The sequence below is a fragment of the Telopea speciosissima genome, chromosome 8 (assembly GCF_018873765.1).
Source record: "Telopea speciosissima isolate NSW1024214 ecotype Mountain lineage chromosome 8, Tspe_v1, whole genome shotgun sequence".
Taxonomy (NCBI): domain Eukaryota; kingdom Viridiplantae; phylum Streptophyta; class Magnoliopsida; order Proteales; family Proteaceae; genus Telopea; species Telopea speciosissima.
Genome location: NC_057923.1, coordinates 9346657 through 9373943, shown reverse-complemented (window position 1 = coordinate 9373943; position 27287 = coordinate 9346657). Strand labels below are relative to the sequence as shown.

The 27287-nt window shown below is 38.7% G+C and overlaps 2 protein-coding genes across 3 annotated transcripts; one reads left to right on the top strand and one right to left on the bottom strand.

Moving 5' to 3' along the window:
• Positions 1-1189: 1189 nt before the first annotated feature.
• On the top strand, positions 1190-1965 carry LOC122672009. The gene has a single exon (XM_043869518.1). It carries the CDS (start codon positions 1195-1197, stop codon positions 1963-1965), a length of 771 nt encoding a protein of 256 aa, XP_043725453.1. The 5' UTR covers positions 1190-1194.
• Positions 1966-9789: 7824 nt separating this feature from the next.
• LOC122671862 lies at positions 9790-27022 on the bottom strand. Of its 2 annotated transcripts, XM_043869320.1 has the most exons (5): positions 26887-27022; positions 26475-26651; positions 10924-11704; positions 10358-10857; positions 9790-10046 (listed from the first exon to the last, which is right to left on the bottom strand). In XM_043869320.1, the coding sequence occupies exons 1-5, from the start codon at positions 26899-26901 to the stop codon at positions 10014-10016; spliced, it is 1506 nt and encodes a 501-aa protein (XP_043725255.1). In that variant the 5' UTR covers positions 26902-27022; the 3' UTR covers positions 9790-10013. The 2 variants fall into 2 exon arrangements, with proteins under 2 accessions (XP_043725255.1, XP_043725254.1); XM_043869319.1 differs by having other exon boundaries at positions 10358-11704.
• Between the last annotated feature and the right edge of the window lie 265 nt (positions 27023-27287).

Genomic DNA, 27287 nt, shown 5'->3' with positions numbered 1-27287 from the left:
TTGCTTTCCAACAAGTCCATGATTGCTTAAATCTTGGATCAACCTTCAACAGGGATTTATTACCTTAAGAGCAGAGCTCGAGCTGAGTTTCGTTCCCATCCGATCATCTGATTTGCCTATAAGATTGATATCCCTAATCTGAGTTTTTTTCTTCTCAGAATTCGATTCTGTTTTGGTACTGGTTTAGCTTCCTAAATCAGTATTACATTACTTGTACTTGGTTCTTCATTTGCAATAGAATTTTTCTCTATTTTCTGTTTACACCCTATTTTGAAGACCGAGAGATTATGAGTCTTGGTCAAGTTACTGGGTAGTTTATAAATATTTTCAAATAAGACCGGGTACGGTTATAACCGCTCAAGAGATGAGTTTACGCTTAAGAAACTGTAAGGAATTCAAATTCAAAATTCAAAAGGGGGTATAAAAGAGGAGAAGTTGGAAGGAACGACACAACAAATCAACTACAAACTTGACACACAATGTGTTCTCTTTATCAATTTCTTTTAATGTCTTTCTTTTTGTTCCTTTCCCAGATTGCAGCGTAATTGCTGACCAGATTTACCCTGTATTTCCTTTCAGAATTAGTAAAATTAGTTTCTTTTAATTCCTATTACTCATACCTTTTGCTTTTGATTCCTTTTCTCAAATTCAAAGTGCTTGGAGCGACCGAGGAAAAGGTGAAGAACCTATCTTTGTTTGTGAAGAAGTCAGATTATTTCTTGGGAAATTTACACATACCACCCCTGAGGTTTGACGAAAGGATATTTTTACCCCCCAGTTTTGAAAAATTCTGCGTACCCCCCTGAGGTTTGCAAATAGTAACAAATAAGCCCATTCCATCAGTTCATGACTAACAGTGTTAAAAATAAGAGGTGAACTGACAAAATTACTCTTGCAAAGAAAAAAAAAAAAAACCTGCACCTCATCTTCCCCAAATCAATTGGGGAAGATGGGTTGCAGGTTTCAAAACTCTTTCAACCCTTAAGGAATTTAGGGACAGGAAGAGTCCTACCAAGTCTCCATCCCTAAAATTTACTCACTCACCCTAAACAGACTAGAACGAACACATAACCAGAAAGAGCAAAAGACTCAGAAACCCTTTTCTTCCCCAGATGGAGCAGAGACATTGCAAAAGAGAGTAAAAGTAGTAATTTTAGTAATTGGAGGTTCGATTGATCGATTTATCAATCGTTGATGGCGGAAGAGAAGAGAATAGAAGAACTATCTTTCCCAATTTTATTAACGGAGCAAATACGCAAGGCTGTGGAGGAAGCTGAGTCCTGCAAGGTGGAGTGCTCCGACGTGGGGAAACAGGTGGAGCGTCTCTCTCAAATGCTCCAGTTCGCCGTCCAATTCGCCACCTCCACTCCTTCCCTCTACGACCGCCTTGTGCGCTGCATCTTCTCCAACGTCACTAAGAACCTAGAGCGTGCCCTAACACTGGTCTGCAAGTGTAAGCACAGTGGCCTCCTTAGCTGCGCTGTCACAATCACCAGCGTCACTGACTTCCGCAAGTCCATCAACCTGCTGGACGCCTCCATCGACGACATGAAGTGGCTACTTAGCATCTTCGACTCTGTTACCTTCGGAGGCATCGAGGTCTCCCTCCCGCCCATCGCTAATAACGACCCAATCCTCCCTTGGGTCTGGTCCTTCATGGCTTTTATCCAAATGGGTCCCTTGCCTGATCAGGTCGAGGCTGCAAACCAGCTAGCCCTTCTCGCCATCGACAACTACCGGAACAAGAAGATCATCGTTGAGGAGGGCGGCGTTCCTCCACTCCTGAAGCTCTTGAAGGAAGGTGCCTCTCCCAATGCCCAAATTGCAGCTGCTACTGCCTTGCTCAACCTCGCCACCGACCAGGAAAGGATTCGCATCATCGCCAGAGAGCTTGGGATTCCGGTAATAGTGCAGGTTCTCTTCGATTCATCCATGAGGGTTCAGAGTGGTGTTGCCAATTTATGAGACCAAAGGGTTGCTCTGCCTTGCGAAGCTCATTGAAAAGGAACAGGGAGAGTTGCAGGAACATTGCCTCATGACGGTCATGGAGATAACTGCTGCGGCTGAATCCAATGCCGACCTTAGGCACACAGCTTTCAAGACCAATTCTCCTCCGGCGAAGGCGGTTGTGGAACAGCTTCTAAGAGTAATTGGAGCGGTAAGCACTCCAACGCTACAAATTGCTGCCATAAAATCGATTGGGTCATTGGCTCGTATCTTCCCTGCCCGAGAAACCCGAGTCATTGGTCTCCTGGTGACGCAGCTCAACAACAGGAAGAAGATTGCAGGTTTTTTTTTTTTCCTTGAAGGGGCATTTTTGTCACTTTACCCTTTTATTTTAACACTATTAGTCATAAACTGACGGAATGGGCTTATTTGTTACCGTTTGCAAACCTCAGGGGGGTACGCAGAATTTTTCAAAACTAGGGGGTAAAAATATCCTTTCGTCACACCTCAGGGGTGGTATGTGTAAATTTCCCTTATTTCTTTCTTGAGTTTTCAAAAACTCTGGCACGCCCTGCAATCTGTGAGTTTACCAAGAATTAAAGACAGGGTAAACATTTTGGCACGCTCGGTGGGACCACTTACTAAAAAATCATGGCAACCACAAGAAGTATGGCACGAAATGGTGAAGGAGTTCCAACAAATAGATCACCGTCAAATTCATCAAAACCTGTGAGTCCACCGCCCGCTGCGGCAGACTTTCTGCCAAGAATGCAGTCAAATAATAGTCTGAGTGAAAATGTTGCTAATCAATTAATAATGGTTATGCAACATATGGTAACAACCATGAATCAGTCTTATTCTACTCAACAGGCAAGGCATGATCAATGGACGACTTTAATTATGGCCCAAAATCAATTGGCCAATTGGAGTCACAGAGTCAATGCAAATCAACCTTCATTTAGTTATGTACACAGTCGTTCAGATGGGGGCAATATTGGGAGCAATGTTGTTGGGGGTAATGATTACTATACTAGTAATGGTGACCAACCAAGGGGAATACCCTTATCACAATCCCAATCAACAAACCCAAAGAATCCGGCAATGGCATATATGCTGCCAACAACTTATACTAACCCAGTGTTTGTCCCGTTAACACAGGTTGCTACAGTGGCGGAAGGGGCAAATGTTATACCACTTGGCGGGTATCCAAATCAAAATGGATATCAGGCTACGGGCCATAATAATGGTGGCCAAAGGAATGGTGATGCAAGAGCAAACCGTGGTGGTGTAAATCATGGAGGGACAAATACTCCGTGGGTTGATGGACAAGACCCACAAGTTGAAATAGGACCAGATCAAGGCCGCTTTGGTCGACCTGAAGATGCACGAAGGCATCAAAATGGTGTAGGACAAAATGCGCCTATCTTACCACTTCCTGGACAGAAAGCCATTACTGACGGTAGTTTGAAGTTTCCTGCTAAAGAAAAAGGAGTGACATTGGTAGATGAGAATCCTTTCCCATTGGTTAACGTGGTAACTGCTGATTTGATGAAGTTATCGGTCAGGCCGCAAATGGCCAAAGATCCATTACCTATACCAACAATGATCGTTGGAAGGAACATAGCTCTTGCACAAAGACAATCTAGTAGACTGATGATGGTCAAGATGACAGACTTCGGCAAGAAAAGAAGGACCAGGTACCAACAATGGTCAAGATTGATGATACAAATGTCAAGGGGCAACCTGTTCAGCCAAAAATGGCTAGAACTACTCAGGTTTTGGATAAAGGGAAACGGCCAGTACATGCCACAAAGTTCGATGAGGAGCAAAGTTTTCATTGGGGAGTTTGTACCCAATGTCGACGTTTATTCAATCATCGGTCGAAAATGGAGTATGATAATAAAAAGGATACTCAAAGAAACAGTTAAAGAATGAAAGTTCCTTACGGCAGGCAGAGTCAGCAATTAACCAGAAAAGAGTTCCCATAAAACAAGGAGTTCGCTGCCGTTTTAATTGTGATGATTTTCAGCTGATGGAACAACATTACCCAGGGAGACCTGATAAGAAAATTGTACAATTGAAGCAACAGGCAGATCGAATTCCTGTTAGAGAGCAAATACAATTGCCACCAAGAAGACTTCTTATGGGCCAACGCTTAGGAAATGAACATGCTGGTCAAAGGTATTATCAAAACCCGAATCGGCGTATGGTTCGACCTCATTTTACTAGAGATAACTGGCATATAGTCAGGCACCATAAGTTTCCGTTTGATGGAAGTAATTTCATGTCCGGAACTCAAAGGAGGAGGTGGCAGAGGCAACAAGCTGCTTATCGTTCCTCTACGGCTGGTAAAGTCGAGTTGATGGGTCAGGATAAGAGGCAGCGTTTGATCGACAAGAATAATACAATACGGTCAGTTTCATCAATAATAGTTCCTTCAAGACCTCAAGTTACTGTCAAAGAAGAATTGGTCAAAGAGAAGCTACAAGAGGAGACCGAAAACACGGGAAACAATGAGAAATGCCATCACGATAGCCCTAAGATATCAGACTATAGCTCAGAAACTAGTAGTGATTTTAACAATTTTGTTAAGATGGTGTTTGGTTCAATAGAAACACAAATACCAATCAACATAGTATATGTGTTACCAAAAATCTTTCAGTCAAACTCTGACCAGGTTTTTGAAATCAGTGACCAAGTTTTTGAAAATGAAGAATGTTTTGATGAAGAATTGCCTCAAATTATGGGAGTTGAGATTAGTACAAAAGTTGGTCATGTTAGTGAACATTCAGATCAGGAAAGACAACAACCACTTGCTGAATATAAAGAACAGATGGTTTTAGAAGCCAGATGGTTTTAGAAGATCCTGATCAAGCTAAGTTCATTTTCAAAAAACCGACAAAGGAGATGACACATCATTTAAAACCTCTATACGTCAAATCTCACATGGATGGTAAACCAGTATCAAAAGTTCTGGTTGATAATGGAGCGGCAGTTAACATTTTGCCAGCTCGCATGATGCAGAAATTGGGCAAAACTGACGATGATTTAATCCAAGCAAATGTCGCAGTCACAAATTTTTTGGGTGGGGCAATTACACCTAGGGGAGTTTTGCCTATCGAACTAAGAATAAGTGGCCGAATATCTATGACAGCTTTCTTTGCCATGAATGCAATAACAAATTATAATGCTTTGTTGGGGAGAGATTGGATACACGCTAATAGTTGTATCCCTTTTTCTTTACATCAATTTTTTGTGTTTTGGAATCAAGTTGGGAATGTAGAATTGGGCTCAGCAGATAATCGACCTTTCTTAGTCAACACTAATTATGGGGAGGCTAAGTTATACGAAAGGAATATTGGATCCATCAGGTTTGTTGATCCAGATTCCAGATGAGGAAGGAAGGCCAATTGCCATGACAACTAGTGCAACTCCGATTGCAGAGGAGTTGCAGGGGCAACATGTTTTGGACGAATTTGATAGACCGTTCATTGAAGACGATAACTAATTTTTAATGAATAAGATTCAAAGGGAGACCGTGGAGAGCCTTTTTAGAAGACTCTGTTTTGCGGTTAGAGCAAAAGATGGTGGGAACATCAACTTCCATGGCCGATTCAACTATGAAGGGAATATGGTGGGATTACTTCGGTTGTGCGTTTGCACCCTATTTTCGGTCAGAGATCAAACCACCACTAGGAGATTTATGACCGATGAAAGGGTATCCACCCAATTCCATTTGAACTGATGTGATCCCGTTCAAAGGAATTGTGAGGGGCAATGTTTACACCCTATTTTGAAGACCGAGAGATTATGAGTCTTGGTCAAGTTACTGGGTAGTTTATAAATATTTTCAAACAAAACCGGGTACGGTTATAACAAGAAACTGTAAGGAATTCAAATTTGAATTCAAATTCAAAAGGGAGTATAAAAGAGGAGAAGTTGGAAGGAACGACACAACAAATCAACTACAAACTTGACACACAATGTGTTCTATTTATCAATTTCTTTTAATGTCTTTCTTTTTGTTCCTTTCCCCGCTGGCAGCATAATTGCTGACCAGATTTACCTTTCAGAATTAGTAAAATTAGTTTCTTTTTATTCCTATTACTCATTCCTTTTACTTTTGATTCCTTTTCTCAAATTCAAAGTCTTTGGAGCGACTGAGGCAAAGGTGAAGAACCTATCTTCGTTTGTGAAGAAGTCAGATTATTTCTTTCTTGACTTTTCAAAAACTCTGACACGCCCTGCAATCTGTGAGTTTACCAAGAATTAAAGACAGGGTAAACATTTTCTGTCTTATTGTGCCTTTTCATTTGAAAAAGGATCACCTGATTACTCTAAACATGAGGCTACTAACTGTGGATACACAGTTTACAAAGTTTCAGTTCTTATTTAGCTATTAGTTGGCTTAATCATCCAGGTACTATAGGAACTAAAGGGAAAAGAATAACTAATCCCTAATAGACAATTTGTGATAGTCTGTGGAAACCAAAAACAAACTCAAAATATCAGTTGAGCAATTAGAGATTCAAATTTTTTTTTTTTTTTTTTTTTTGGGAGTGGTGGTGGTGAAAGATTCGTGTTCAAGAAATTCAATAAAAAAAAAAAACACATCTTGAAATTCAAGAAAAGAAGAAAAAGGTTAAAAAAAAAGATCCATCTCTACACAGCATCAGTCATTGTAGTATTGTACTGCTATTATTCAATAGGAAAAGAAGGAAAAGTTGGAGGAGAACGAAGGGAGAAGAAACAGAGAGAGAGGAGGAGGAGGACAAGTACCGACTGAGCGTTGTGCCAAGCAAGTCCTCTGTAGACGTTCATGGAGAAGGTGGCAGTGAGATATATGGTGGCGACGCCCAGCGACGCCGTGAAGGCCTTGAATGCCCAGTCTCCCATCTTACTCGCAACCCCCATCTCTATCTGAGACTGATAAAAATGAATCTGAATTATGTGAATAGAGGAGGAGCTCAGCTGAAAAACCCTACCGCCCCGGTCGAAGTGGTTGAAGGACCGCAAATTCCAAAGGATCTTATCTACTTCAGTACTGATGAACGCTGTGAGAAAGATGAAAATCCCTCACTGGGAGGCGGGAGCGCAGATGGTGGTTAACGTCGTAGCACAGCAGTACAGAAATGACTAAAGAGTCGACGAGACGAGGCGGGACCGTGCAACAAAGTGGTTTGGTCATCCCTGGAAGATGGAAATATGAGCTTTCCTAGTCTTCCTACTCGCACCGGGTAATGGAACCTGGAAGTCGTGACTTGTGATTGCGTATTCTCGTGGGGGTGTGTGGGATTCACGATCCCTAACTTCTTTTTTTTTTTGGGTGTGTGTGGGATTCCAAATGCCTCCCTCAACTTGTCCATACGTACAAATGCACCCTTGAACTTTCAATATTTTCAAATGCACTCCTACTTCCCAAGTAACACTCTACAAAGTTTACAAAGTTCATGGATGGATTTGTACGTATGGGCAATTTGAGGAGGTATTTGGAAAAAATCCTTGACAAAAAGGTCCTCATACGCCCATTGATAGTCGAAGAAAAAAGTCATAGGTTGTATTAACTACATGTTAAATTTTAGAGTTTAATCCAATTAAATACTCTTCATGTATGTTTATGCATGCTTATAAAACTTCTACAATTATCATGCACTTAAGCTATTTTTTTATCATGTGGTACTCCAATAGGGCTGAAAGATGACATTGCAATTGGCAGACCTAGGAGTGTGCTTCATCAATCTGCGCCGTCCAAATGGCACTCTAGCCACGTATTGATGCCTATTGCACTTGAGAGGAGCCCAACGTAGAGAATTTCTAATGGTGGAATTGAAGAAATGAGATTTTAACTACAGTTACAAGAGATCTTTTAACCAAGGAGGGATGCCTTATGACACAAATGTGAAACAAGATAGTCGATCTCGTGACCTCCTAAGACATGCATTCAACTGGCAATTGACCGACCAACTGAGCGAGCAGTTGTTCACACCATTGCTTTCTCTAACGCAACACTCTATGCTTCCCTTCAAACACAGCTGGAGCTTGGAGCTGCTGCCTGTTGCAGCTCTCCTCTTCATCATCTTTGTCTTAATTTTCTTCAATTGCCCAATGCGTAGGTGTTTTAGTTTATTTCCAATGATCATCGGACCAGATGGTTGGACCACGACTTGATCATTTGGACCATTGGCTGTATGTATGCCTGAAGGATCCAGGGGTTTTGTGGAATATTATTCCTGGGCAGACATTAGACCAACCGTCAAGATTATTCAAACCACACTAAACAACTCAAGAGGCCTGGTGGGCAATCCCTTTTGTCAATAGACCTCTGCCCACCCTTTTTCTCTTCTTTGCAAGCCCCCTAAAACAAGCAGACAAAAGTTATCACTATTGAGAACAAGACGGCTAACACAGCAAAGAGGTTCCATCAGGGAAAAAAAAAGGACAGTGAAGAAGATGTGGTCTCTTATACCTCACCCGGTGCAATGTTATGCACCGGTTTCAGTCAATACCAATACAGATCGAGCAGTATCAGACGTAAATTCAAAAATGAACCATTCTTTGACCAATAATCCATATTGATATCGGTCTCTGCCAGTATGGTTCGGTTTGGTGATTGTCTTTTACAGCAGTGTTTAGTTTAATTTTCGAGTAAATCTCAGATTATCGCAATGCATAAAGAGTGCTATCCTCCATCTTCAACCTTTTCGTCCTGAAAGAGTTAATGTTTAGACAACGGTAACAATGCATTGCATCAAAACTGTGCATCATCATGAATCATGGCCCTAAGCGTAATGTACTTTTTCCCATGAGCATTATATGGAGAGTATCACGTCTACTAACCATCAAAAAGAAAGGAACACCAGCTTCAAATTGGAAATGTAAATTATTATTTTTTTGGGTGGGGGGTAAAAAATTGTAAATGTATTACAGTAGAGAAAACTTGAAACTGCCCTGCCTGTCTCTTCTCAGTTGTTCATTGCACTGTAATGTCACAACTCCTGTATAATATGGGTACTACAACTCATATAATGAATTTCAAGTTTCAAACAGAACACAATGTGTTCTAACATTTTGAATGAAACCTTACTTGGTGTTAAAGCATTAAAAATGGCCATACGGTTAGAGTGCTGTTTGATTACCTAGTACAATAAACGCAACCAGTACGATGCTTCTGAATTGAGCGTGTTGACACCATGAATGGTCTCAGACCTCTACTTCTGATGGTGCATGATCAAAACCAATTGATGGTAGCGTTCAGTACTCTGCTGCAGCTACCTGTATACTGGGGTATGGGACAAAGTGGAAAACATACCATGCATTCATGTTGTTCTCATCATACGAAACACAAGAACCACAGGCTCATGCGGGTGCACCACTGAGGAGTGCAATAAACGACTTTCAATTTATTTTTTTGCTTTTTCGAATGACCTTCAATTCAAGGTAATATTTGTGCCCCCCATCCCCCCCCCCCCCCTTTTTTTTTGGTGGGGGGGGGGGTGTGGTGTTGACAACAGAAGATACAACAAGAATTACAGTTCTTTTTCCTGAATTTATTGCCTTACCTGGTTTTCTACTGCTTGCACCATGCATCCAACAAAGAAAAAACTTAGACTACCATGAGAACCATTGTCTGCAAACATTTGCATGTGAAAGTAACAGGTCACACTCTTGTGGCTAATTAAAGAGCATGGAACATGGAACCATGCATTTACCAGAGAAAATGTAAAAGCAATAACCATCCTATATTCGTAAATTTCAACGGAAAACGAGTTAAATCTACCTACCTGAGGATATAGATCGAGAAGGAATGAACAGACAACATACCAGCTTGATGATGATGCATAGTATTTTGAGTAGCAAAGAAAGATGACTATTAATATAATAGAATCATAATTATCATAACTTATTGGATACAATGCACATATATTATTTTCTGGAACCTAAATCTCTCTTTCAACAAGTGAATGGCCAACTTTCCTGAGAACTCGCTTTTGATAATTTTCCCCTCAAGTTATAACTTATAACCTTCTTACATTCGATGTCAGAAATGACTTGTCTCTAACTCTCTACTACCACCACCTCTTCTCAGATAAAGAAATAAGCTGCAAGAAAAGAAAATATCAGTAAGAAGACAAAATAAACGGACGCAGGACTCATTCAGCACTACATAACATAAAAGGGAAATCAACATACACTATAATAAAATATAAAAGTGATAGAACAGATAGTTATAACCACCCAGTTGGACCAAATTACACATAGATTCGATCCCTGCCCCAGGTGTCACATGTCAAATCAAGTCTTAAGCTGTATTAAGGACCATAACTCAATTGGCAAAATAAAGAAAGAACTTGGAAAATTTTAAATTCCAAGCACACATTAGAAGTAAGAAAGGTAAGGAAAGTTCAACAACCTGACGAGCAACCTGCACCAGTCGCCTGCTGTCTCGAGATGACTCAATTATCAAGCTTGACTTCTGCGGCTCTGGTGCACTATTTTGCATCTCCAGTGTCCTCCTCTTGGTAGTGTTTTGCTTTTCAAGAAGAGCATTCTCGTTTGGGTTGCTCACGGTCTCCTTCTTCCGCTTCCTCCGAAAGGTGTATTTGAGAAGCCTATCATTTGCAGCTTGAGCAGGAGCAGCAGTAATCGTTTCACATGGTTTTGTATCTTTGGCATCAGAATTAATTGATGGCACATCAACAGGATCAGGATTCAGTTTAGAACCCGGAGCCTCTACATTCTCCACAGCTTTGGATTCCAGCACTGTCAACACTGACTCATCCATTAATGCTGGGTCACTGCTTGTAACATTTTGAGGACTTCCGGATTTAGTGACCCCGGCTTCACTATCAACATGGGACTCTGAATCTCTCCGGGCCTCATCTTCAGTTACCTTTGATGGATCTTCACCAGACTCAACATTGCCAGTGACTGGGTAAGCAGAAGTTTTGGAATGAGAAGGAAATGATGGTTCACAAGGATCAGGAAGTGGCCTGCACGACGTAGTTTTGCGGTTCCTGCATCTAGTTCGTCTTCTTTTATTAGAAAATCTGTGAAAGAATTTACCAGCTTGACCTTTGTCACAGCTGCTATTATGCTGCATTACTTCTTCTGACTCGGCTACATTCTTCTCTTCTACTGCCATATTGTCAATATTGGGAGAGGCTACAGCACAGGTTCCTTCAACTATTTCTCCACTCTTTATATGGAGGCAATGATCATCTTCATGTCCAGGAAGAGGCAACTTCCCTCCATCCAGAAGATTCCCTTCAAATGCACGGATTCTCTGGGTACATCCATTTCTGTAAAGCTCAGGTTCTTTGCTTCGCATTATTATGGAGGCTAAATCAGGGTTACCTGCACAATAATTCTCCACAGGAGAATCACTTGAGATCTCAACATGTGCTGTTTCATTCTCTGATAAAGAACAGCATCTATCATCTGATTGATCCAAAGGCACTTTTTTCATTATGCAAGTTGACATGGGTCTGCATTCTGAATCAGGAGGGGGGCACAAAATAACATTGGAAGTGTTTAGCTTGTCCCCCTGTGCTTCCTCTGCAAGAGAAGTAGCATTCCCGATTGCCATTTGTCCATCCAAAAGATTTCCTGTGTTACTTTTCAAACTCTCCAGTTCATCCTGCATTCCTTTTAACTCAGATCTGAGGTCCCTTACTATCTCCTCTGCTTCATCGAGCTGCATTTCAAGCTCTTCAATCCTACTTTGTTGACTCAAGGATGCTTTTTCTGCTTCAGCAATCTGTAAAAATGTAAAGCAGGAAAATTTTAGGTAGATTACGCACATGTTCCTTAACAAGTGGTAGTACACTCAGAACAAGGCTACATAAATCTCTGAATCAAGTTATCATACAGAAGCTTAAAATATGGTGAGCCTTCTCAGAGGCCTGGCAACGTCATGAATTATGTATCGTCTAAAAAATGTTGGAAAAAATATCTGAAAAAATTATAGCAATGATACGAAAACTCAAGATTCAAGAAGACAATCCTAAAAAGAAACTGAATGTTTCTGTCAAGAGTCAAGACTACTATGTCTTAACATGAGCATGACACAGAAGCAACTTCCCAAAGCATGTAATTTACTGAGTTCCACAAGATTTGTTTTCTAAGTTGAGCAGCATGTTTTTTCTGTCAAAACCTTAAAAAAAAAAAAAGAAGAGCATCCCAGTGCACGAGGCTCCTGCAACTGCAGGGTCTGGGAGGGCCAATGTACGCAGCCTTAACCCCGCTTCCCAGAGAGGCTGTTTCCAAGTTTTGAACCTGCAACCTGATGGTTGCAATACAGCAACTTAACCCCTTTTTTGTCAAGACTACTATGTCTTAACATGAGCATAACACAGAAGCAACTTTCCAAAGCATGTTATTGTCTGAGTTACACAAGACTTGTTTTCTAAATTGAGATGCAGAAGACCACCAAAGGCTTTTTCAACAGCAATGATGGCCACCTATGAGCATTTAGATGTAGGACTCAATGGATGCCAATTAATCAAATTGAGAAGAATCACACCTATCCCCATCCACACCCTTAAAAAATGCAAACCAACTACTGGAGATTATGTGGTCTATGATGTCTCTTCCTCAATACGAAACTTTCCATCAACTTCCCAATGTCATGCACCAAGCCTATGAGCTAATTCACTGACTTAGATCATTTGTTAAGCATTACAAGGGACCACAAAGAGCACAGTTAAAAGATGACAATAATAAATTGGTTCATCCATTCCAAGAATAAGTATAGGAGACGGGAAAAGTATGCATGGCTACCACCTTTTGCAAGTATTGTTCTAATTGTACAACAGACCAAAATATAGAGAATTTAAATGCTAAATACCCAACAGAAAATCATGACAGTGAACATTAAGACCTAAATGATTTAGAGATTTGTTACCAACAGAAGAATGCCTGAAGCACAAAATTTCTTTGTAAATAGCTTGGTAGCACAGATAGAGATAGAGAAGGCCATGATTATGGTCCTTATCCATAATAAGACCAAGACACATAGCGAAACTGCTACGCAAGAGCACCAGGTTTGTGTTGTATTTGACAGGTTTATCATTCAATCATGTTCAACGCAGGCTACAAATATCTTATTGGAATGCATATCATACATAAATAGAAACTTTTGGGTTTTAATATTCACAAACTCAAGTTTTTAGGTAAGAAATCCAGGAATTACAGGTTCACTATTCATTTGCCACTTTCCACTTAAGAGATAACACTGCACATTTCCACCCATAGTTTCAAAAAACGAGTTGGATCGGCCGAATCAGCTGATTCGCATCGGAATTAGCCAAGGCCAATCGCGATTCCTCATATTCTGGAATGGCTAATTCACACTCTGTTTCTAGGGTTCAGGAGGAATCTGACCAATTCTGGCTGATTTGGAACATAATCGGATCGGAATCGGCTGGACCCGATCCTGATCCCGATTCCGAGTTTAATAACCTTGTTATCATCTCACCAGTATCATATTTTTGTAGTCCAGAACCAAACACACAGTACACCCAGGCAGAATACCTTTTGAGGCACCAACCATTCTTGTAACCATCATCTTTTCAACGAAGTTTATACTTATATGTGCAGATATTAATATAGGGACCTCCAAGTGCCTCGGTTTTCTTCGTGCTTCAAAGGTTTGTAGAATCTTATTTTCTGCAAATATCAAGCAATTCTAAAATGTCCTTGTCAAGATTTAAAAAAAAAAGTGACGGCCTTTGAAAAACAGACACATATTTTTCAAGTAAATGATTAAAGTCCCTTCAGTTAATGAAGCTGCATGATGCACGCACACAGAGATAGCTACATTAAATATTTATTATTCATAATTGGAATTCTACAGTTTTGTTCAATAATGGGCAACAATTTGGAATCCCCGAAAAAAGAATTATATTCAAGATGAATCAGAGCTGAATCCTGTGACCGCAGATTGAAAAACAAGAATCATTGAATCATCTGCTTCACTATTAGAATATTCGAGTTGATTCACCATCCAATCCATTAAATTTGCCACCTCAACAATCTAACTACAAGTTGAAAACTAAGTCAACTTATATATTTAATTATGTCCACATATTAACTTCAAACACTTCTCTCCAGTACTTGCCAGATTAACTCCCTAGGGACTCTGTCATAAGCTTTTTCTAGGTCACTAGCTTTTTCTTGGAATCTATATTTTTCCATGAGTCTCCTAAGTAAATAACTTCTTGGCATAAAACCAAATTGGTTCTCCGTAATATTAGTTTCTTGCCTTAGGTGGGTTTCAATAACCCTCTCCCATAATTTAATATGACTCATTAGTTTTATGCCTCTATAGTTATTGCATCTCTGAATATCACCTTTATTTTTTGTAAATCGAGACCACGTCGCTTCTCCTCCATTCATCTGGTATTTTCCTTGTGTTCATAATCTTATTAAATAGTTTGGTTAGCCAAGATAAACTGTAGATTCCTAAGCTCATCAACACTTCTATTGGGACCTCATCTGGGCCTTGTGCCTTGCCTACTTTCATCCTCCTTAAAGCTTCTTTTACTTCAGACATCCTAATTTTACGTATATACCTACGACATGTTGTGTATTGATGGGTAATATAGTCTTATTCTGGTACACTATCACTTGAAATACCTTCATTTAGTAGGCTGCAGAAATAACTTTCCCAACTCTTCTTAATGTCCTCATCCCTTATTAGTACTTTACCATCTTCACTTTTAATACATCTAACATGGTCGAGATCTCTACTTTTCCTTTCCCTCACTTTAGCTATCTTATAGATAACTTTTCCTCCTTCCTTTGTGCTCAGATTGTTAAAAAGTTCTTCATATTTCTTTGCCCTTGCTTTTCCCACAATCTTCTTAGCTTCATTTCAAGCAAATTTGCTTCCCACCCTTTAGCCCTTGCTTCAGCGAGACGGCTAGAAAACCATTCCTTTATGTCTATTCATTTCTCTCCGTCGCTTACCCGACTAGGTGATCTCTATCCAATTGCTATTTTCTTGTATGTATGCATCATCGTAGCATATTTGGGATCACTTTTTCTTGGGGCAACAATAGACCCATCTATGTAACTTGACCTCCAATGTTTTTTCGCATAGCGAATGCCCAAGAGGCTTCTTCACATAGAGTTTATACCTTTACAGATCCTCTACATCCTTAGTCTTTTGCCATGTCATAAAACTAGCTTTCTAAGTCTTAATGGCTGCTTGAACCTCTTCATCCCGCCACCGAGCCTCTCTGGGGGAATGACGTTTTCCTTTCGATTTACCTAGGACATCTTTAGCAACCTTCTTAATACAAGTAGCCATCACATTCCACATCATATTAGTGTCTCCCTCAAAGTCCCACTTTCCTTGTTTGACTACTTCACCAATAAATGATTTCAAAGTTTCTCCTTTTAAGCTCCACCACCTTATCCTAGGGAAAATAAGCTCACCTTTCTTACAATTCTATGAAGTGACGCACATATCCATGACCACTAATCTATCTTGTGTGATTAGGTTCTCCCCCTTTAAATTACAATATTTTCTAGTTAGGAAGAGATCTATTTGGCTACTATGATGCCCTCTTTTAAAGGTAACGAAATGCTCATCTCTCTTTTCAAAGTAAGTGTTTACAATGGATAAATCATAAGACACAGCAAAACCTAAAATTGAGATCCCCTCCTCATTCCTCTCTCCAAAATCATATCCTCCATGTACACCCTCATAGTGTCTACGATCTTTCCCAGCATATCCATTCAGATTTCCCCCTATAATAATCTTTTCTCCTTGAATAAAACCTTGCACTAATCCATCCATGTGTTCCCAAAATTGTAACTTACTACTTTCATCTAATCCTACTTGAGGTGCGTGGAGGATATGGCAACCTCTTTCTTCAACACAAGCTTGATGGAATATAATCCTATCTCCGAATCTTTTAACATCCACCACAACATTCTTTAAATCATTATCTACTGCTATGTCCACTCCACTTCTATTACTTTTATCCCCTTTAAAGTCGTCCAATTCCTTAGCTTTTTTTACCCTTCCATCTAGTCTCTTGAATAGAGACTATGCTAATCCTTCTTCTCCTCATAACATCCATCAATTCTAGACTCTTACCTATTAAAGATCCAATGTTCCAAGATACTAATCTAATCCCACACTTGAGGTTGTCTTCAACCTCTCAACAGCAACCAAGGCAGTAGGGCAGATCTGGTTCTACAGGAGAGAACTCACTCAAGCAAACTCAGTTTGATCTGAAATTTCAGGCACCGTATCGCAACACCAAGACCTATTAGGATCAACCAGCAACCAATCCAAAGATCAAGCAATACTAAAGTAATAATGGCCGTAAACCGGTTCAGGCAGAACAAGGTAAAGTAGTCTCAACTTGGTTTTGTTTCTCACAATCCATGTTGGGTTTTGAAACCAAATTGCACAATACACAGACTATGTCGCCCTAGTGATAGAGCGTGGGCCTTGATGCAACAGTAAGGTTGCTCCATTGTGGAGGAGGAAGAAAGGAAGAAGATAAGAGATGAACAAGATGGCCAGCAGGCCCATGCCACACCATGGAAACTCAAACCAATTCTTTAATTCATTCTTCAATCTGCCTTTGTGTAATGGTTGTTTACTATAGCAAGTAATCAGAAATAGAAAGTCAATTAGACTTAATCTATTACTACCATCCTACGTAGCTGACTCCTACCAAAATAAAGGAAAATAAAAGATTACAATATCAGCCCAATTTAATGCCTAAATATCCTACTAGACTTAAATTATTTAGACCCAGATCTTGGTCTGGGCTTTCAAATGGGATCGGGCCTGTCCCCTAAAGCGTTACCGCATCACCCCCACTTTTGGGCTTTATATTTCAGCCCATTACAATAATAAGACCAAAAATAAGGCCCAACCCAAACCAGTACTAAATCCTGGACCAAATTTAAACTGGGTATTACCATATTTAACTCCTGAAATGTTTAAATTTGGGTTTCAAACAGGAGTTTATTTTTTACTAAGGCTTTACCCAATATCCCAAAAATAAAGATACTTAACTGAATAAACATTGCTCACTTGTTACCAATTGCTGAAAGAATCAGAAATGTTCCAAACAGAAGATGTTACATTGGAGAATTCATTAATGTTTGAACAATTCTGAAAATATAAAATCTCTTAGATGCAAATATTGTGGTTAAAATCGAAAACTAATTGATCATACCAAGCCACACCAAAAAAAGTACAATATAGTCTTAAGATTCACTACACAACGGTATTCAGTTACAAGAATGGATCTTAGCTTCTATCCATATTGTTGTTATTCCATTTGTATTCTTTCTTGACTCACGCATTCTTTTGATAATTAATATTATTCCATTATTTATGAATTGTTCGTGTATATTAAAATATCCATTGCTTAATTGTTAGTCAATAGATACATAGGAAATTATAAGGATTAGGGATAACTGATGTTTTCATTACTTGTGAATATTAATTTATTTTCAATTCCTACAGTATATAAATAATTCACTAATTTACAATTCAATCTGAAATTCTCTTGCAATTTTCAATTTATATAGAACAATATCTTTTTTTTTCCCTTTTTTTTAAGGGGGTATGGTGTGGGATTCATATATTCAAGGTTAATACTACAATAACAACAAACTCAGCCTTATCCAAACAAAGCAAAGTAGTGAAAAGTGAGGTCTAAACAACAAAAAAAAGGGAGTGAAGAGATGAGAAACGAAAAACTGGAAAATGACAAATGAAAGATGGCAAATAACAAAGAAAAAAAGAAAGATAAAAGATGAAAGTAAGAGGAAAGAGGCTCAGCCCAGTAAGTCAGGAGAATCTCAGCTAAATGGGGTCTGCTACATGGATCCTTACCTCCAATAGGCTTTATCCGAGGTCATACTTGGTACAAGAACTAGACTATGCATGTCCTTCCTCACAACTTCTCCTATGGTAATTTTAGGCCTGCCCCTAGCTCTTTTAGCTCCTTCAATCGCGATCATATCACTCCTTACTGGGGCATCCTTAGACCTCCAGTAAGGAGGTCATAATAACAGGAACAATTTTTGTTTTGATTCCAGAACCAAGTGAATCACATGCAGTTTTTTAATTAAAATATTAAAATTCTTTTCTAGTATTAAAAATGAAAAGCACAAAAAGAAGTACAAATGCACATTGAACAAGAGAAAGAATGAATGAGCCTACTGAAGTGTATTAACTGTATAATGCAGGGGCAAGATCAGATGTATATGATGTGGTTTGTCTTGGTATGTATTTGTTAGTTGGGAGCATTGAGCCCAAACTATAGGATAACTTTTAAATTAGAAGTAGTTTAGTTTTTAACTTGTTTGTGGAGCCTAATAGTTAGACGTAGAAGGGAGGTAATATTAGTAGTTTACTTCGATAAGGTTCATCTCAATCGTAGGTTAGTTTTTAGGAGTTTAATTACTTTATTTTAATTCTGTTCAGTTGTTTAGATAGGCTGGGAAAGTAATATTTAAATCCAGACCTAATTTAGACTTAGTTTCCTAATCAATGTCAATTTCCTAGTTAGTGAGGGAACTCCATCTTAGCCCACACAAGAGGATGTCTCTTTTTTTAGTTGGGTTAGTTCTTTATTATTTGATTATTTAGGAATGCCACCTAATCCCAATTAATGGGGAGGTTTAGGAGTTTTTTTTTATTCCTTTTTCAACATTATAAAACAATGTAAAGGCCCACTAGCCTCCCTCACGATTTGATTGAATGAATGGATTAGAAATAGTTAGAAATTGAAGGAGATGGGTGCCTCTCCTTTCTTACCCTTTCTCCCCCCTCCCCTCTCCTCGAATTGGGTTTCCCCCTTCTGCCTCATCCAGCGATCTTCCTCTTCTCTCACTATTTTTCTCTCTTCCCACCATAGTTCAAAATCTCGCCGACATCTCGGCGAGATCTCAGAAATCTTGGTAAACTGGAGCTAGTCGAAACGAGATATGATACGAAACAACAAAATGTCAAATCTCGAAAAACTTGACCGAGATTTCGAATATTTCGAGAATCCCGGAGAAATCTCGAATATTTCGAGAATCTCAACCTCCTCAGTACTTATAGAGTCATAGTATTGTATTGCTGGGACTTGGGAGTTGAGACGTGGAAGACTAGAGTAGTAAGGTGTCTATGACTTATGTATTATTCATTGTACTTAGGTTGGTTGTCTATGTAATATGCATTGTGAACACTTCATTGTATCTTGTGGTTTAGAATAGAAACTTTAAGTCTTTAACTATTTCTTAAATAATTATTCAATATTATGTGCATAATTTACTTGTTTTTCTTGCCAATTATGTCTCATACCATTCAAACAATGTGTAGAATAGGCAATATTACATAAGGGTTCGGCCTTCACTGCCAAGTGCCAACCAAGGGTGCAAACCCATAACACCAAATTGGGTGTTTTTTTTTTATTTGAACATTTGAATATGTTTATTAAGCCTAAAACAAGCTTACGTTAAAGTTTCGGAGCCAACTATGGCCATATGCCCACCGAAACATAATTCCGAAACATTAAAAAAAAAGAAAAGAAATTACACTGTCTCGCCGAGATCTTAGCAAGATGTCGAGATCTCGGAAAACTCAACATGGTCGAGACCATGGTGGTCGACTGAGTTTTAGAACCTTGCTTCCCACCACCAGCAGATTCATCTACACGATCAACTTGGTATCAGAGCAAACCTGATCGTAGATACCATGGATCCCACCCTCTTGATTGTTGCTTGCCAACAACTTCAACTCATGCAAAGAAATTGCAAAAGGTTGAAGCAAATCTTGAAGTGACTCGGTGACAATATAAAGAATTTAAGAGCCAATCGCTGATCTCATCTGATCGTTATGGAAACTTCCTTCGACAAACTGATCTCACTTGTTGAGCAATAAGTAGAAATTGATTGATGATCTGATCAAAGATCATGATCAAAGATCAAGAGTCTTATATGGAAGATTATGCTCAAGAGGAGCAAATCAAGATTGACCCTATAGAGATCGAATGTGTGGAATTTGTTCTTCACTTTTTCCACAAGAGATCTTCAACATCAAAATTCCAACCACTGAATATGTGTGTGTTATACAAGAGAAGCAATGGATTGTCAAGTCTATGCGGCTGATCATGGATGTTGATTGTGCACTGAGGAACCTCCCGTTGCACACAATACGAGTGCGAATTTTTTCAAATAATGAATGAGTAATGTAGGGCAAGATCATATGTGATTGTCTGTTTGATCTCAAAATCAATGTCTTTGATTTGTATTTGTTAATTGGGAGCATTATAATAACAAAGCCCAAACTATAGGATCATTTTTTAAATTAGAAGTAGATTTGTTTTTAATTTGTTTGTGGAGCCCAATGGTTAGACATGTAATGGAGGTATTATTAGTAGTTTACTCAGATATTTAAACTCTATTTAGTTGTTTATACTGGCCAGAAAGTAATATTTAAACCATACCTGAATTAGACTTGGTTTCCTAATGTTTGTCAATTTCCTAGTTAGTAAGTGAATCTAACTTAGCCCAGGAAAAAGGAGGTTTCCTTTTTCTTAGTTGGGTCTGTTCCTTTAAGGATTGAGTCAATTTAGGAATGCCACCTCATCCCAAATGATGGGGAGGTATATGAGTCTTTTTTATTCCTTTTTAATTTATATTTTCAGCATTATAAAGCAATGTAAAATCCTAATAGGAGTTTACCACGATTTGATTTATTGAATGGATTAGAAGTAGTTAAAATTGAAATGGATATTGATGCCTCTCTTTCTCTCTCCTCTCTTCCCCCACCCCAACGAATTGGATTTTACCCCTTCTCCCTCATCATGCGATCTTTTCTCTTCTCTCCTAATTTTTCTTTCTCATCCTACCACCAGCTAATCCATCTACTCAATCTAAACTCTGTTCACAATAAACTTAAAAACATAAACAATAATATGCCAACTAATTCATAAAACTTAATATAGAAAGGTAATAGATCTTAATCGTGCTATAAAATACACGAAACAAGATTTTCAAGATAATAAGCATAATGTGTTGGGGCAGGAACAATGTAAACCAAAGAAAAGGGTCTGATCGTCATCAGGAATGCTGGGGTTTCAAACTGTAGCTCCCAAAACCAGAATCAGTTTCAGCCCTTACTGCAGTGACTGAAGGAATAACTGAAGAGCCAGCAATAGAGAGAAGTGAAATCGATTTGTTTGCCTTTTTATTTGATGAAATTTTTTTTCTCTATTATTCAGTTTTCTTATGGATGAAGCTCCTATGAACTTGGGGATGGAAACTGATATGGAACAGAAAATAGGAAATGTGCATTGCTCTATGAAGCAGATCAAAATGCAAGAAAAGGAGATTGATGTTGTTCTGATTGGTTGTAGTAGCAGGCCACATTGATGGGAGAAATCAGGTAACAGATTTCTTTGATTTACATCGAAAGGCTGACACCCAAATTTGCTGATCAGAATTGGACAGGTTGGGGAGAGTTGAAGGAATCAATTACAGCGGCAGCAGCTGCAATCCATGATCTTCCTAACACACACACACACACTCTCCTTGTTTGGGATAAGAAGACCAGCTACCACAATGGCTAAGAACTGCATTGGGTTTCCCCAAAAAATGGCCCCAAAACCTCCTCCAGATTCAGTCCACAAGTTATCAGTTCTGAGAAGTCAAATACTCAGGATTTACCAATTTAGGGGGTTCCATTTGCAAGCAATAGGCACCTATAGCACAAGAAGAACCTGAATGCTCCAGTAGTTAATAACCTCCCTGCTCTCTGCCTTATCCTTTTATATGCAACATAGATCTTATCACTGACAAGAGAAACCTAGTATTCCCCATGATCTTGAAGATCAAAACCTAAACTAAGTAAAATCAGTACTGCAGAAAATAAGTGTAAATACTGCAGCATGCATAGCCACAAACTTGATTTACGTAATGTATCTAACACCTTCAATAATCAATACACCCAAACTAGTTCAGAACGTGGCACCATACAGACCCACTAACACCTGAACATCCTAAGCACCTTGTCCACACCTGGTACACAAACAAAGTACCAGTATTCACCAAAATCTCTTCTGCAGAATACAATCAGATGCTTGGATGATCGTCATGGTTTCTAGTTCTTTGTACGTCTCTGATCTATCATGGAAAACAAGCTAGGAGAAAAAAAAAATGTCTTAGAAAACCGTCTGGACCACAACAAATTGCTGCAAGGAAGACTGAAGTTCTGCCCTCTTATAGCTCTCCGAGTAGCTAGAGGGGTGAAGTTGCCCGAGGAGGATCCCAGAAGAAAAATGGGGTGTTAGGCCAAAGGATAAGTTTTTGTTATCAATGGAGCCTCTGGGAGGAGGGGTTCACTGCTTGCTTCGAAGAACAGGTGATACTTCAGCATGAACATGCAATAAAAACTAATACTCAAAACTACAGCCAAACCGGTCAAAGAAGAACGCTTGGTGAATTCTCTTTCACTATATCAATACCATAACATTTACTTGAGAAGGTAGTGACCATACACCACAACAAGATGAAGGAATCATAGGATAAATGGAATGCAAGGACATTCCTCAACCTAGTAGACACCATTAGGAAGTTATGTCCAAAATCTAAAAATGTTACAATATTCGATATTTCCAACATGGCATGTGAACGGAAAATTGATATTAAGCAAATAGCAACCCGTAAGTATCAAAACTTGGGGCTTTATTGACTACATGTTATTCCATAACATGGAATTTTCCTCTTAAGCTTACCTAAGACCTAAACTTATGTTGCCATGGCGGCAAGGAGAGCCTGTAAGCATCAAAATTTCGGTACATTGACATTGACTTGAGTTCCATTTCTCTAGGATGCTGTGTTCCTCCAGACCACTCTTTCAAATGTTGTTGGCCCACTCAGCATCTCTTGAAAGTCAAGGATAATATCATTTAAACCTCTATTGGGGATTTCAGCTTGCTAAGTTGGTTAAAATGTCAGTGTTAACACCACAGATTCTCGTTTCAAACTTGTCTTCAGTCTTCACCAGCAAACCCACTGGTCATTAAAGTACTTGCTTGCCAAATAAAATAACATCCTTCATAATAATCTCTCTACATTATGAAAATTTTCAAACTACCATCCAGCTACAGATAAACAACCTTGGGAGAATCCAATTCTCCAGAAATCACAGTCCACACCTTTCTTAATTTAATTATGTCCAATTCAATCTTAAATCAAAGAACTTTTCCTTTTTACATTTGCTTTGATATTCTCTCTGCCATGAGCCCATGAATATGCCATGCCCATGATAACAAGAGAAAGAGGGAATGACAACAATAACAATACTAAGAAACAAAGGCCAACTTTTTCTGGTTACAGATGCTAATTGTGGAAGATTGAATAAAATTTTAAGTAATGATAACAGAAACAGAATCAGAAAAAATCAGTACACAACATAGTAATGTAGTCCTACATAGCTAACAGGAAGACCAAGGAAATGAACCAGATAAACAGGAAGTACCTTGGCCACATAGCTGTCACAGTGGCTAGGCGACCCAAGGCATTGGAGGGGACCTGGACGCAAGGCGACCAAGGCACCTGGACACCTAGGCAACACCTTGACAACTATGCTTGGCCTACATCATTTTTAACAAAAACGAATTCATCCTAATGCCATAAAAAAATGCAAGAAGTAAGAAGCATATAAATAAGTTTTCATGAGGGGAACAAACTCCAAATATGGAGGGAAATCTCTACAGGGAGCAGGATTACATTTTCAATACTGCAATGTTACTCTTTAAAAATGTAGGAAGTCAAAATTTAACTCAACTATTTGTCAGCAAAACTTTCTCTTTGGATGCAAATTTGAGTGCTGGTAGTCCAATTGGAAAGAACACTATAAGAGTCTATGCTCCAGATTGTGAACAACTCAACCAGGATTCAGAGAGCACGAGAGCAACATTTGCCAGTCCCCACCAAGCACTATGATACTATGAAATGTATTTCTCTGCTCCAGTTTGTGAAAAACTCAACCAGGATTCAGAGAGCATGAGAGCAACATTTACCAATCGCCAGCAAGCATTAAAACTTATGCCAAGGATAACTTACAGGTGCAAAGTTCCCTTTGTCCCTGATTAATCAAGAACGGCATCCTCTTAATATTAAAACAACCATCACTCAGGATGACCTCAAATTAGAGAGGCCCATCAATCCACCATTCCTCATTGGGAAAGCTGCAATACGCATTTGTGAATTTTCATTCCAGTCACATATCTAACACAGCTGTTCCTCTTTTAAAATTCAAAACAGACAAGAGAACCCACGTCATAAGCTTATATATCTAATGAATTTCCTTCGAAATATCAGAGTTAATTTGATCAAGTAATAGAGAACCCTGCTAGAGACCAATTGACCAAGCTTAATTCAAATCAAATCTCAAATACATTCATAAGAAGAATGTACTGGAGCTTCCCCTCTCAATTTCATAAAACGAAAAATAAACCTCCAGCATATGTAATTTATCATTCAACCATGCCTTGACCAAATGAAATTCTAAAGTTAGGAAATTTCTAAAAGTCAAGTTTGAAATAAGTTATCAGAGGATTGAAGAATCCAGTAACAATTACGGGCAATTTGGAGACTTTAATTTACCATAGAAATAATGAAAATAGATTTCAAATTCTGCAGGGTTTTTTTTTCAACAGATGTTAGCAAAGTGGGAACAACATTTTCTTTTCAATGAAGAACTGAAGTTGAGATCAACACCGACAGAGAAAATAATGGTCTTCCATTAACTTAAGAGTATCTCAGCCTCATCCATTACCAAAATTTTCTACAGCTCTGTTATCCTCGTCCCATATGGGGTAGAAAACATATCAATGATAACCCTATGCTAGTCACAAAGATTCAACAGTCAGGTACCAATGTATATTGCCTCTAACTTATCAATGAGAAATGGACCGAAGTAAATTATCAAATCCATTGAAAGAATCTAACGTTGAACCAAAATTGGGACTTCCAGCTAAGAACTACAATAAAGTAGTCCATGAAAGTCTCCGCAGTGAACTCAATCTTACCAAAGATGATAAGAACATGAGCCCCAACCACTGTTTTTAATTTGAGACAAAAAAAAATAAAGGAAGAGGCCAGAACAGGTGAAATCATAGGACAATACTTGAACATTAAAACAGGAATATATGAATAAAAGATCAAATGGTTATATTTGCCACAGACTTCCCAAACTTGGACTTGTGCTCAAGTGATAGCTTCCCATGATGATAGAATCAACTAAAGCTACACAAAAATTGTATCATTCCTTCAGTAAAATCATCAAAGCAGGAACTAGGAATTCCCAAGAAACAATTAATGTATAGATCAGAGTTGAAAAAAACAAATAGCGAAGACCTAGAACATGAAACGTATATTATTCTCAAGGGGCCTAAGTCTTCCGCAACCATTCAAGTCAAATAAATAGACTTAGAGAAACTCTCAGCTTGCTGCCAATATGGCAAATTGTTTCATCAGAATTCCTCAAATGAAGATGTCAACTATTTATTATACAGGCAGAATATAGAAAATACAGTGTAGTAGTCCCTCAGAAGCTCACAGATGGCTGCTTTGCACAAATAGAAAACTAAATACTGGATTAATTTTCCATTTCTTTGGTGTCATTCAGAAATGACCCATCAGCCACATACTATGCAAGATCATCACAATGTATGTAACAGAACTGCCAAAAGTAAAACCACTTCAATGGTCTAATCTATAAACTAAAGATATGGTGGTGCCAAAAAAGGTATGGACAGGTGCCCCTTTCTTCCTTGATGAGTAACAGGATCCCAGAACAAAAAGGACATATCAAACTCCATCATTCCATCTTTAACCGGAGACCCATCCAAGTTTTTCTAGCTAAATAAACAACAAGATCCAGCTAATAAGAAAAAATGCCAATTTATTGCAGGGAAAAACAGATATTGTCCCACTTAAAATAGATGAATCAAACACTTATGTTGAATCCTTAACGTCAACAGGTAAGGGACAAACCTTCAAGATGACAATTTTAATCCCAAAATTTGACGCCATTCAAGAACTTCAAAATACTCTTTCACAGAAATAAAACAGATAATACATTGACGGAAATGTATACCCAACACACAAAAGTAGTACATCAACTCCTCATTCGAAGCAGAGAAATACCTCATTTAAATGTTCTCATTAAAAAATAAAAAATAAAAAATAAATAAATAAATAAAAAAACCCTCATTTAAATGTAGGAAGAAATAATCAAACACTTGTAATTGATCCGGAAAACAAATTATGCTAGAAACACATTGAAATATCAAACAAAATTACTAATTTCATCACGAAGCAGCATCTCGCACCAATTCTAGAAATCAAATCTACAGATATCCATACATTAACCAAATAAGCACACACGGACACACGCGTGCAGACAAGAAGCACTGTCAACCATGATCAATTCCATACGAAGACTACGATTAACTAGCTAATCGTTGTTACAAAAAAAAAAGTAAATTTACCTTGGATTCCATGATTTGTTTCAGGCGAAGCAGCATATTAAGCCCCTCTTCTTTCGCAGCAGAGAGCTCCTGCTGGAAACGAAGGGCCTTGCGCTCCGAGACCATAATACGGGCCGCCGCCTCTTTCGCCGTATTGAGGATTATATCAGCATATGCTCTCTTCAAAGCCGCCATTTTCTAGCAAAACCAATACAGAGAATACCAAAAAGAAGAAAGTTACCAACAAATCGAAGAGGATAAGTAATTTACTGAAACGAACGACGACGATAACGATCCGCTACTGACATTGAACATAGTACCAAAAAGCGGTTCCGAAAAAAAAATACTAACAAAAAGATGAAATTCTGAGGAATGGAGAAGAAGAAAGAGGAGATGGTAGTTGAAATAAATAATAGGTAGTTAGGTCTCTTACTTCGGCTTCTTCCATCCTTTAATGGCCGTTTTCAGTTCGGACCAGGTTAGCGAAGAAGAGAGGTTGTTGTTGTTTCCCTTCCCTTGCAGCTTGTCTGTTATGAACTGAAAGTCCTGACTTGATTACTCGATTACCCTCTCATTTCACTATAAATTACTAAATTGCCACTAAAGGAGACCTAAATATAACAAACCCAATCGAAGATTTTTAATCTGGGAGTTGGAAGGGATCAGGGAACGCCTCTGATGCCTTTCCCATGGTCCTGCTGAACAGTACAGTTTCAAGTACATATTTCAATTTCAAATTTTGAAATAACTTCCCTTTTTAGGAAATCGATGGTGACGATTGTGAAGCTACATCAACTTTCGTGTACCGTCGGTGTATCTTTCTGTTACGCGTTA